The sequence below is a fragment of the Columba livia genome, chromosome 15 (genome assembly GCF_036013475.1).
Source record: "Columba livia isolate bColLiv1 breed racing homer chromosome 15, bColLiv1.pat.W.v2, whole genome shotgun sequence".
Lineage (NCBI taxonomy): Eukaryota > Metazoa > Chordata > Aves > Columbiformes > Columbidae > Columba > Columba livia.
Window position 1 is genome coordinate 4618744 of NC_088616.1, and position 12965 is coordinate 4631708.

General features: G+C 51.9%; 1 protein-coding gene across 3 annotated transcripts in view; it reads left to right on the forward strand.

The window, feature by feature from the left end:
• Positions 1 to 12965, forward strand: part of RHBDF1 (rhomboid 5 homolog 1) — a 36731-nt gene that overhangs the window by 19368 nt on the left and 4398 nt on the right. The window contains exons 4-13 of one of the 3 annotated variants that reach the window (XM_065030730.1): positions 1296 to 1400; positions 4146 to 4359; positions 6148 to 6354; positions 7040 to 7162; positions 7303 to 7463; positions 9737 to 9988; positions 10594 to 10705; positions 11608 to 11682; positions 12470 to 12631; positions 12750 to 12850. In XM_065030730.1, coding sequence (XP_064886802.1) covers positions 1296 to 1400; positions 4146 to 4359; positions 6148 to 6354; positions 7040 to 7162; positions 7303 to 7463; positions 9737 to 9988; positions 10594 to 10705; positions 11608 to 11682; positions 12470 to 12631; positions 12750 to 12850 — 1512 coding nt within the window. The remainder of the gene's footprint in view (positions 1 to 1295; positions 1401 to 4145; positions 4360 to 6147; positions 6355 to 7039; positions 7163 to 7302; positions 7464 to 9736; positions 9989 to 10593; positions 10706 to 11607; positions 11683 to 12469; positions 12632 to 12749; positions 12851 to 12965) is intronic. The other 2 variants (XM_065030731.1, XM_065030732.1) reach the window with 2 other exon arrangements.

The window sequence follows — 12965 nt, forward strand, 5'->3', positions numbered from 1 at the left end:
AGCACTGGGCCCAGGCTGGTGGCAGCATCCCCGCCTGTTCCTAGTGGACTGTGCAGACATTTTGGACGCTGGGGATACATATGGTCCCACAGGGACTGGCCCAGAGGTGCACAAGTAGTTTTGGAAGTCCTGGAAGTCTCCTGCTCAAAGTATGTGTGGGGGAATTATGCTATTTTGCAGTGCTGAGCTGTTTCCACACAGACTGTTGTGCAGCTCAGGGGGTGGCTGGGTCTCTTTCTGCGGGAGAACTTGCAGATTGCAGGTGATTTCTGCAAAGTGCTGTGGGATGTGGGCAGGAAAGCAAGAGCAGCGGTGGGAAGGACTTCCCAAGGGGCAGAACTGCAGGAGATGCACACAAGACCTGACAGTAGCAATAAAAGCATGAAATAAGTGTATCAGAAACAAGGACAGGGAACTGGAAAGTACCAAGGAAAGGCCTAAAAAACTCTGTTTTGTATGGCAGACTTAGGGGTGCGATGGAGCATTGCAGGCCATGCATCCACAAAGATGCCTTGGTGATTTGCTTTGTGAGTCCAGGGGGGCTGGCTTCCAGGTTTTCTGCTTAACACAATCCCCAGGGTGCACAGAATATGAAACTGTTCTGGCAGCAGGAGTCCAAACCATCCTGTTCGCTGGGGCTTGGAGGACGCAGGTCAGGTGTGGGCCTAAGGTCAAGCCTCTGTGTTTCAGATCATTGCATGGGAGCAATTCAGGTGCCCAACTGTAGGCATCCAACACCATTTCCAGTCTCCCAGGGTGTCTGAGATGTCCACGTGAGCAGTAGTTGTGGCACAGATAGACTTGTGCCCAAGGTGAGACCCTCCAGCGTTAACCAGAATGGGCCCAGGGCACATCCAGGGGCATCAGACACTTATATCTGTGCAGAACATATTGTGGCCTGCTGACACCTCCATAGTTTCATACTGCAGTGTCCAAAGCCAGCTAGTGGGATGTGTAGCTGGGTGAGTGGGTAAAAGAAGACAGATCACAGAGGTCTGGGAGTGCAGGGGGATTGCAGCACCCCTGGTGTCTGCAAGAATGATGGGAGACACGTTGGAGGTACAGACACACCAACGGAATTCTGCAGCCTCCTGGGTTCAAAGATGGTGTTGTGTGGTTTGAGTTTGGTTGTTTCTCTTGGGTCATGCTCTCAGCTGGACTCTGCTGTCACGTGCAGTGTCACATAACTGCTGCCGATGGGGCTAAGGAAGGAGATGAGGAGGGGTTGGATGCAGGTTGCTGCTCCCTTCCACAGCCCTGCGGGCTTCTTCCCTTCAGCTGTCTTTTCTTTGCAGCAGACAGGTACGGTTTCAAAGGAGTCAGACCCTGCCCGTTCGTGGGCACCGGGCAGGCAGGAGCTCCCTGAGAAAGCGGCAGTCCCTGCCCCGATCGTTTTTCAGGTACTGGTAGCACTGAGTGTGAAACCCACCCCTGCATGCGTGTGCAAGGGCTGTTGTGAACTGCACAGATTCTGGCTGTTGCTGGGACCACGTTGCCTTCCCAGGGATGGCCAGTAGGCCCACGAATGGGTGGCAGTGAGAAAGCCATGTGTGCCTCTAACAAAAACCAGTGATCACTCATACTAAATAAGTAGGCAGCTGTCAATAAGTAGCATGGTCTAACAAGCTGTCCACCCACCAGCCTCACTCCCTCCTGCCTTTCCTAACAAGCTGTCAAGCTCCTGGTGCTCACCACAGCTGGAATATCTCCCCAGGGCAGACACAGCACAGCCTGCCTTTGCTAGCATCAATGCCACATGTGACGTACACATATGTTGGCCCCAGAGCATCCTTGGGGCAGAACGGAAAGGAGAGGAAGCAGCACCGAACAGATGCTAGTCATGTTAGTCCAGAGGATGCACAGAAGCTGATGAATGGAATAGGACATTTGCTTTTTCCCTGTTGACATCATGGCTTTTTCTAATCCAAATGTGACTGTCTTCTTTTTGAGGTGCAGGTCTTCGTTTACTTAGCACCAAGGAGATGAGCCACTCCGGGAGTCCAGGGCACAATGGCCCATCGACCACTACCCCAAGATTGGAGCTCAGTAAATTTTTAAATCAGACAATGTGACTTTGTGTGTAGCAGTGACCGGAGTCCATTCTGCATTCCGTCCTCACTGCAACCCTGGTCAGATGCCACGCTGGCACTGTGTCCACCTTTGGTGGCTGTTTGTGTTTGGTCTTGGGCTTTCAGAGCTGGTTAGCTCAATACGACGGAGTGAGAGCTGACCTCTGATGTTGGTTTGTTGCTATTACAGTGCTCTAGGGAGTATGTAAGATGTGTTGAGGCTCCCCAGCTGGACAGGGGTGTTCAGCATCTTCCCAGGATGCTCCAAATACCCTGAGCTCTGTAGTTGGCTCTCTTGGACTATCTTGACTATGATCAGAGAGTAGGACAGCTCTTTACCCTGGCCCTGGACCAGTAGTGGTCTCTGGCAGTTCAGGAGCGGTTCTCACAGCACAAACCAGCTGTGGCGGTGCTTGTCCCTCCAGGCCAACGGGAGCGCAGTGTTGGAGGGCTCTGAGGCGCTGCTGTTGGTGCAATGGGCCGTGCATCAGCAGGCTCTTGCGGGCGCAAACAGTCTTCAGTCCTCACCCTTTGAGGAGCAGCCCCGTGTATGTGCATCTGCACAGGGCATTACCTCTGTGCCAGAGGCTGGGTTTGGGTCTGTCAGCCCAGGTGCTGACCCCAGGCCCTTGCACAGATTGCTCAGATGAGATGTGGGTCCGTGGGGGCAGAGCAGTGCTCCAAGACCTGCGTGTCTCATGTAGCCCCTGTTGACTTGCTGGAAGCATTTGGAGACATTTGGGTCAGTGAAGTCAGGTGTGATGTATCAATGGCCCCCCTGACTTTGTGTGCTCTGAAAGGTCTGTTCTGGATCGCTGGGAGAACAGGGAAGGCTGAGGGTAACGTGTGGTGGTTTATATCTGGAGGTTTTAGCTGGAGAGGCTGTAGGATTTGAACTCGCATCCTTTTACATGTTGGCAAGGCACCTTCTCCTGTTGTTTGATGGTGTTTTTGTTTGATAGGGTGCAAAACACAGAACTAGTTTCCTGTCTCCAGTGCACTGACTCAGTTTCTCTGTGTGACCTAATTCTAGATTTAACCCAGCCTTTACTCCAGTGTGTGTTTTAATACTCCCTTTGTGATCTGTGAGGTCTTGCTTCTCAGCAGCTGGAAATCCTGCCCCTGAGCAGGGGGCCGGAGGCCAGGGTTTCGGGTTTGGCTTGAAAGGACTTTCAGGTTTCGACACCTGGGTCAGACAACTGTAGGCTGACACAGCTCGTCATCTCCTGAGGAAGGATTAACCACAGTGGAAAAAGCTTGGCAAGGCTGCGATGGTCTTTGGAGGTTTAGGATGCCAGCTGTCTTGCAGCATTTGAAGTAGTTTGTTAGTCTGACTTATCTCAATCCCTCTCTGCTTTCCTTGGGATTTTGCTTCTGATCCAGTGCTCTTCCGTGACAGCAGCCTCTTGGCAGCAAACCTACCTTACGGCTGCAACCTTCTGCTCTTCTTCTGCAACCAAAAGTTTGGAGCTGTGTGTGTCTGCCATAGCAGAGATCAGGACCACAGCAAATATTTGCAATTAGTGTTACCCTCGAGGAGGATGGAAATCCTGCAGCATGACATGGAGAAATTTGGGATATCCTGGGAGTGTGTGGGGAGGCTGGGAGAGAACTGTGAATTCTGGTGGCTCTTGGGAGAAGCTCCAGAGCCATGAAACAGTAGTCCCACAATGGGGACCTAGAGCTGGCCTGCAGACGGTAAGTGTTTTTAATACATAGTTTTAAAAGAAAAAAAAATCCTTTCACCAAATTATCTTCTGAATTTCTGTTCCATCTCTTTTTATTTCTTTTTAGAAAAACTCAGAACAATCTGTCTTTTACACACAATGAATCTCTCCTGTCATTTTTCTTCTGTCTAAAGAGACAGAATGCTGTTGGCGGTTGAACATTTCTGGCCAGCATCTGTCAGGTTGCTAAAACCAGCTGAGGACAGGCTGTGAGATGCTTGTGGGGAGGAGTTCTGCCTGCCTTTGAATCAGGGTGGGCTGGAAGTGATCACCAGGGGCTTTGTCTTTTCATGTGCATAGTCCAAGCAAACATAATGCTTCTTTGCTCTTGTGTGCTGGCATCTTTCAGAGGCACAGCGGACTGGTTTGGGGTGAGCAAAGACAGTGACGCTACTCAGAAATGGCAGAGAAAGAGCCTTCGCCACTGCAGCCTGCGGTATGGGAAGCTGAAACCTCAGGTCATCCGGGAAATGGACTTGCCCAGTCAGGACAATATTTCTCTAACAAGCACAGAGACTCCTCCTCCGCTCTATGTTGGACCCTGCCAGCTGGGCATGCAAAAGGTGAGTAGCCTGGGACAGAGTCAAGGCCATTGTGAGCTTCCTGCACAATGTCTCTAGCACTTTGGCAGCTCTGACCTATCTGTGGGCTTAGTTGTGCCTGAACATGTCTGGGTTCCGTGCTCAGACACTTCCCAAGTCTTGGAGACAGTTTGGCAGACTCCCTCCTTTGGCAATCTCTGGTCCTGTTGGCTCAGATCCCTCGGCTGTTTTGGTGATAGGCTTAGAGCTGTGTTTGTCACCTTGTGACTATGGTAGTGATTAGATGTGTGCAGCATGTCCCAGAGCTCTCAGCTCGGGCCTTTTGCTGCCATTTTGCAAGAACAAAGTTCTGTTGTACACAGAGTGGCTGGTATCCTGATCCCAGTATCCAGTAACAGGCCTGGTGTCACTCAGGACTTGCCCAGTGGATCCTTGTCCCACGCAGAATGCAGGCAATAGCACAACTACTGTCCTCATAGAAATCTGCTTATGCTTTAGGACTTTGAAAACTGTCTCTTGCACCAGCAGTGCTACAGCTCTGCTCACAGGTCCTCAGAAACGGTTTTGGGTGCCTGCAAAGGGCATCTGGTAGCCCTCTACTCGCTACCTTCAAGTGTGACCCCAGGGGACAGGGCCCAGTCAAGTACAACCAGTTCCCAGCACCTCAGAACTAGCCCATGATATCCCAGCTCTTTCCTTTGCTCCATTCAGCGATAGCAGTCGATGTGGTTGATGACTGTGCATGAATGAGCACCACTGCAGCCTGGGCAAGCGGGAAAACCAATTCCTTCCAAAGCAGGTTAGTCTGTGACCTGAAGTCTGGCTGCATTACTGAAGCAGAGGGGAATATTGCGCATCTTTCAATCAAGTTTCACCTTGTCGTGCTCTTTCCTGTTTTCTTACTAGTTGGAGTGTCTTGCAGTTAGTCTTTGATCACAGGGGACTCAGAAATATTGCTGGGCTCTGTGGGCTACATTAAATAAGAACATGGTATCAGTAGGTCTAAGCCAATAAGGCTTCCTCTTGAGTGTGCAACTGTGGATTAAAAAAAGCTCGTAAACATTAGGATAAAGCATAGAAGTCTTATGGAAACCACAGCTGTGATGATGTAAGGACAGAGGCAAGGTTTGTAGCTGAAGGCAATATTTTCATTAGGCTAATTCATATGTTTGGAAGAAGTGGGAGCTTTGGCCTGAAGAGTCCCAAAGAAGGGCTTGCAGCTCCTGGAATCTTGCCTGCTTTTCCCAGCTGTTATAACTTAATTAATGGAAATAGATGTAAATATACAGTTAAGCTTCAAGAGGATACTGTTTTAATTTCTGGGCTGTCCAGTATTAGAAAGGAAACTGGCTGGAGAAAGAGCATGGCTTTCTCATGGATTTCTCAAACTCTTGTTCAGACAGCACAGTCTGTGACTGTAGAGCTCACTGGCACAGGAGGTGAATAAAACCAAGAGCTTAGGAAGGGCTGGAGGAGGTTTGGAGACTTCTGTGAACATCAGGAACATTCTGGGTGAAAATAATCAATACCAATGAAAGAAAAAAAACAAAACAAAACAAAACAAAAAACCCAGGGCATGGGGAGAGGTTTGAGGACTTAGGTTTGAGGCTTACCACTAAGGGCCGAGCTTGCAACAGGTTATTTCTTGTCTCCTTATTTTTAGAATTGCTTGTTGCTCTGTGCAGCCTAGTTCTTGGTCAATGCCAGGAGCCAGGCCACTGTCATGGGCTCAGGATGTTTGCTTGCAGAGAGGGCTTTGTAGGGAAGGGTTTGGGGGTGAATGGACTGACGGGCTGCTTCTCTCGGCAGATCATAGACCCCTTGGCCCGCGGGCGAGCTTTCCGTATGGCTGACGACAACGACGGCTGCAGCATCCCACACACACCGATCACGCCGGGCGCCACGTCGCTCTGCTCCTTCACCAGCTCGCGCTCAGGCTTCAATCGCCTCCCGCGACGGCGGAAACGGGAGTCTGTTGCCAAAATGAGCTTCCGAGCAGCTGCAGCTTTGGTGAAGGTACAGTCTGCGGGAGGGCAGGGACCAGCCTGGCGGCAGGATGGGGCTGTGTCCTGAGAGAAGGGAGAGAGGGAAGGAGCTGCTGAGCAGAGAGGATGGCGGGAGCAGTGGTGGGGGAAGAAACCAAGCCATCTCCTGTTCTGTTTCAGCCGTGTGTCTAGGAGGCAGGATTTGTAAGAAGCAGGGATGATAGCTAGGTTTTGGTAGGTCTTGCTTTCCATTTATTGGTCTGCAAGCTGCGATTCCCACAGCCAGCAGCCTCAGAGCATTCCAGCAGGTCCAGTTCAGCCTGCCTGTACCTCTGTGTGGTCCATCTGCACCTGGTCAGCAGTCATGGAAGAACAGAAGCACCTGAGGCTCTTCCTATGCAAGTCTCTTCATCCTGCCACATGTCCACTTTCCTGGGCCCAGTGACCTTTTTGATGTGTCCAGTACCACCCATGACTGCGGTTTGGTCAGAGACGTTGTACAAAACGTGGCAGAGTTGCACGTTGTGAGCCTCAGCCTCATGGGAGGTGGGCACTGTGGATTGAGAAGTGGGGTAACACTTGTGAGTCTCACCAGGAAGGTGTCACACACCAGCAGGTCTGCACTGGGGCTCCCCCTGTGCTGGCTGGGGTGGCCCTGCGTGTGCCTGGTGTTCAGGTTTCTGGCAGTGACTCAGTGCCACTTTCTCTGGCTACAGGGACGCTCTGTGAAGGACAGCACGCTGAGGAGAGCTCAGCGCCGCAGCTTCACACCAGCGAGTTTCCTGGAGGAGGACACGGTGGATTTTCCGGATGAGCTGGACACTTCTTTCTTTGCTCGGGTGAGGAGCAGGGCTCTGGTGTGGTGCTGGCCCCAGAGGCAGCACAAGGCTCTAGGTCTGGCAGGACTGTGTGTTGCAGAGAGCAACATCTCAATTGTGATGCTGGTTTCTTCTGATGGGACTTCTGTTTCTCTGCCCAGGAAGGAGTCCTTCACGAGGAGCTCTCTACTTACCCAGATGAAGTGTTTGAGTCACCATCTGAAGCTGCAATCAAAGACACTGAGGTGAAACCTCTGGATCAGACAGATCTCACAGGAGGTGCCTTGGACAAAAATGAGCTTGAAAGAAGCCACTTGTTACTGTGAGTGTCTTCCTGGAAACTGCCAAAGCCCAACATGGGTTGGCCAACCCATTCAGAGCAGGACCTTTGGTGCTGGGCAGCTGGAGGGGCAAGGCAGCTGTTCCTGCATGGAGGAAGCCAGGATCTGAGTGCTGTGGGTGCTTGGTGCAGAGCTCAAAGAGCACTGCAGTGATGGGTTTTCTTTAGCCCCCGCTTTAAGATGTCCTGCCCCAGCTACCCCTGCATGCGAACGGTGACTCTGAGGCCACCTGTGCAGTCTCTGCAGCAACTTCTACCCTCATGTGATGTGTTTCAGAGACTGTATCCTGCCTGGGGGAAACAAAAGACACTTCAAATCAGCTGTGAGGATGCTGAGGGCCCAGCCTTTGGCTATGGGGAACACAGCAAAGACAGGAACTCTGTTGCCGTTGTCACTGTCACCATGAACTGTTGTCTCGCTCCAAGGAGTGGTGTGAAGTATTGCTGAGTGTCGGGCTGGGCTACATTCCTCACTTGAAACAAGAGAAAGGTGTGGCACTGATGCTGAGGGCCCTACAAATATGTGGGTGGTACTGTACTGTATGCCTAGATTTTTTCCACCTGAGTAATTTCTCTGTGTCGTTTCCGAGTCAGCTCTAGCTTAGCTGGCAGCTCACCCCAGCAGAGAGCTCTGCTGGGTGTGAACACGGAGCAGACAGGGAGGTCCTTGTTGTGGTTCTGCTGCTCACAGCCCATCTTGCTGTGTTGGCGCTTTCCCTTCAAGTGTTTCCAAGAACCTGACTCAGTCTTAACATAAGTGGAAGCAGCAAATGGTGGGAGTTTGTTGTCACTCTTCTGAGACGGTCTCAGTCTTCTTGGCTCGATTTGGATCTCCTCAAATAGTTTTATTTGTTGAAGAAAATAAGTTTCTTTTCACTCTTTGGAGAACTGTTATCAAAATCATAGTCAGGTGTCCTTTTAGGTGGCCGGGTGTTTATTTTGGCTTAGGCTGATAGCCAAGCACCGGAAATATTGGGAAATAGCACATCCGTAACACAGAAACCACTTGAACTCTTGGGGCGACAGGAGGCTGCAGCGGAATCTGCACTTTCTGTTGGGAGAAGGACTTCCCAAGGGACAAGTCATGGGAAGGTGAACCTAGTTGAGACTTCCAGCTTTATAAAAATGCATCTTCTGCCAGGGACAATACTGAAAATAGCTGAAGTTTCACAGCAGGGTTTTTGGCTAAAGAGGTTCAGTTTCTCGCTCATGCTGTAGTCTGTCCATACTTCAGAGCTGTTGTGATTTCTCCAAGATACTCTGGTGATCTTTCAGAAAAGAACTTTGTCAGCTGGTTTCTCTCACCACTTCTGACAATTGTTGTCTTTGTGCAGAGGGGGTTGTTTAAGAAGCTGGAGGAGATAAACTGGACCAGAGCGTGTGTCGGGGACATGGCTCCCACAGCGCTGGGCAGGGAGCGAGGCTGAAATGGTAGGCAGGTGTTTTTTGGTCAAGATCTGAATGCTGCACACCGGACCTCCAGACTTCTGTTCAAGAGCAAAGAAACACAAAACCATTTGAATATAGTGGAGACTTACAAAGCAGGTACTATTCACCAGCAGCCTGCGCAACATTCATTGCATACTCTATTTCGGTAAAAAAGCCTTCCTTTAGACAGTGGTGCTTGGGATTTTTATTGTGTTGTTGAAGCCTGGTTTTGTTGTTCTCCCAAAAAATGCATACGTCAGTGCAAATAAAGGGAGGAATGGAAGACAGATTGTGAGAGGTAACTGGCACAGCTTGCAGCATGTGACAGTATCACTTTCTTGGTCTGGGAGGCTGCTTGGATTCCTGCTCTCCTCTGTCTGATTTGGTGGGCACAAGGGTTTGACTTGCCAGGCTATGACAGTAAAGTGCTTTGAGGGTGAGGATTTCCACTGCTGGGCTAAACTACATTTCATAGAGCAGAGGACAAGGAATTAAGTAGAGTGGGAAATAGATGCGCATGAGGCTGCAGCCTTCCCATTTTAGTCTGTTGCTGAAACACTCTTTAAAGCCTTGAGAGCTCCTTGTCAGTGGGTCTTACTTTGGCACAGCTGCCTTGTGCCACCTGCGGCGTGTAGCCCTGCGCTTTCATCAGCTGGTGCTGTGTAACCCTTTGAAATACAGTGTCCACTTCAGGGCGCCCTGTCTGCTGTCAGCTGTGGTGGGACAGACAGGGCGCAGGGTCTGCTGCCACCAAACACCAGGGAAGGGCTGGTCCCCCTTGCTGTGCCATGGAGAAGGAAACCATTGTGTCCCGCTTTTTGTTTCAGCCCATTGGAGCGAGGCTGGAGGAAGCAAAAGGATGGGGCGCTGGCACAGCCCAAGGTCCGCTTGCGGCAGGAGGTGGTGAGTGTCAGCCCGCAGAAGCGCGGCCAGCGCATCGCCGTTCCCGTCAGGAAGCTCTTCGCCAAGGAGAAGAGGCCGTATGGCCTGGGGATGGTAGGGAAGCTGACAAACCGGACATACCGCAAGCGCATCGACAGTTATGTCAAGCGGCAGATTGAGGACATGGATGATCACAGGTGGGAGCTGCAGTCATAGAACGGGTCCCAACACCTAGCAAGTGAGCGATTGCTGTTGTCCCTTGGTGACTCAGGTCACTGCCTCGGGGTGGTTGGGTGAAACCTGCTGCTCAGTGAAAACTGCAGCAGACAGCAGCATATTAGCACCACTGTGCACTGGGAGCTCATCCTGCTCCTCACGTTGCTCTGGGTGTCTGTATCTCTTCTTCCTGGAGGGACTGCAGATCTCTGCCCCACCACCACTGTCCTGTGATGAACAGGAGGGCTCAGGTATCCCTGCCTCTGATCATTCCCCTAAAGTCATTATTTCAAACACACAGCACACTTTGGCATCAGGCTTATGTGTGCTCAGGGATGTTTTTTCTGGGAAAAGGTGGCTTGCTCAGTGTGATGGGGGAGTCAGAGTGAGCAGGGTCTGTCTGCCAGCAAGACCTTGGGTCATTGCCTCCAGTCTTGTGCATCCCTAGGTGATCCTGGCCCTGTACCCCAGATTCTGCCAAGGCCCCTGGGGAAAAACAGCAACTTTTCTCCTGTGTTCTGTGAATAGAGAATATGTAATATGCCTGGCTTTCTGCCTCTGATCTTTTCCCTTTCCCTCCATCCAGGCCTTTCTTCACTTACTGGGTCACCTTTGTGCATTCACTCATCACCATCCTTGCTGTGTGCATCTATGGCATTGCCCCTGTGGGGTTCTCACAACATGAAACTGTTGATTCAGTAAGTAAATCCCCCTGACTTGCCTGGAGCATGGTTGTGTCTCAGCTTTCAGCTGCTGGCTCTTGTGTCATAGTCCTCAGCACACCGGCTACTTGCCTGAGGGCCTTGGCGGCTGGATGCTGGCTGTCTGGCCTTGGGACGCTGCCTGCAGCATCTCTGTGAGCCCCCACACCACCTTCTGTCCCTCCTGTAGCCGCATTGCTCTTGACATCAAATTATATCTGGCACGAAGCATGGTGGGCTCTGTGCAGGCTCTCACTGTGCTGAAAGCCCTTTCAAACAACTTGTTGCCCTCCTGATGGAGACTGGAAGGATGCTCACAGCAGGGAAATAGTTCAAGTCTGAGTTAAGTTGTTGCAACAGTTGCGGGATTTTGCTTCTGCCAAGAGTAAAACTGACCTGCCTGACTTTGAGAGCTGATTTTGTAGCTGTTGGTAATCTCATGCGTCCTAAAGGTCCCTGGGGTTCATATCTCTACAGCCATATCCTCGCTTCACGCAGGGGATGCCCTTGGGAGCTTCTCACCTACATGCCCGACAGCTTTCAGAGCACCGTCACGGCACCCAGCCCACACTGCCGGCAGGTGCTGCTCTGCTTCTGAGCTGTATGAAGATTTTTGCAGGCTCTCAAGAAATCCCGGGGCCTGGAGACCTGCGAGTGGCTTGAAAGTTAAAGTAGCCGGAGACAGACATTTAAAATGACATCTTAAGATGAAGGTGCCCAGGCCTTCATGGGGATTTACCTGTGATCCTGCAAAAGTCCAGTTTGAGAGAACCATGTGCTCAGTCATTGGCTGTGGAGATTTCTGTTCGTTGCGAGTGCTGTTTTCACCAACCCCTGCTGCTTGCCTTGCTGATCGTGCGGGCAGGAGCTCATGGGGCTCTCGCTTTCTCTCCTTGCAGGTCTTGCGAAACAGAGGGGTTTATGAAAATGTCAAATACGTTCAGCAGGAAAACTTCTGGATCGGCCCCAGCTCAGTGAGTGCTGTTGCCGGGGACTGTTGTGGGCTGATGGGGCGCTGTGTTGCCACCATGCCACCCCAGGGCCCTCTGCTGCTTGGAGCTTGGTGCTAGCAGCTGCTGTTGGTTGGACTTCCATGGGGTTCTGCTGTCACTAGCAGGGAGCAGCGGTGCTTCCGGCCCCAGGGGCTACCAGGAGGCTGGGATGGGCCTTGGCATGCCTGCTGTGCACACTGTTCCTCCGAAGCCAAGCGTAGGGCTAGAGAAAATGCAGGAGCTGTATGGTGTGGGACAGCTTTCCTGATACCATTCCCCCTGCAAAAGGCTGTTGTGTCCCCAGGTTTCCTTTCCCAGCCACAGACCTGGCCTTTCTGGGGCAATGGGCAAGGAAATCCCTGAACTTTTGTTCTGGGCTTGCCTTCTTCAAAGCAGATATTGGGAGTGTGCCTGATATGTGTTGGACTTCATCATGCAGGACTTGTTCCTGATCCCTTGAGTCCTGAGTTTCTTTGCTATGAGGGTGGCTCTTCCCCACGAGGGTGGTGAGGCACTGGCACAGGCTGCCCAGAGAAGTTGTGGATGCCCCATCCCTGAAAGTGTTCAAGGCCAGGTTGGATGGGGCTCTGTGGTGAAAGGTGTCCCTGCCCATGGCCAGGGGGTGGAACTAGATGATCTTTAAGGTCCCTTCCAACCCAAACCATTCTGTGATTCCATGATGGGGATACTCACCGTTCCCCTAGTCTGCACTGCCCTGGGCAATCATTACCTGCCCCTTGGCTGAGCTGAGTGTTTCCCTCTCTGCCAGGAGGCCCTGATCCACCTAGGGGCCAAGTTCTCACCGTGCATGAGGCAGGACCAGCAAGTGCACAGCTTCATCAGCGCCAAGCGGGAGAAGGAGAAGCACTCAGCTTGCTGCGTACGGAACGACAAGTCGGGCTGCGTGCAGACCTCAGAGGAGGAGTGCTCGGTGAGTGCAGTGGTCCTTTTCGTGCTGTCCCTGCAGGCTCAAGGCCACTTCTGTTGATGCTTCTCCCAGCCTGGGCTTCACAGTGACACCTCTGTGACACCTCTCCTCTCTCCTGCAGTCCACGCTGGCCGTGTGGGTGAAGTGGCCCCACCACCCCAGCACACCAATGCTGGCAGGAAGCAAGAGGCAATTTGGGTCTGTTTGTCATCAGGACCCCAGGTAGGTCTCGCCTAGTCCAGCTGGGGCACCGGGGCTAATCCTGGGTCCTGCCTAGTCCTGGGGCCACCACAGCTGTTGTGACAGTAGTTAGAGAGCTGGGGGTCCCAGGCCAGTT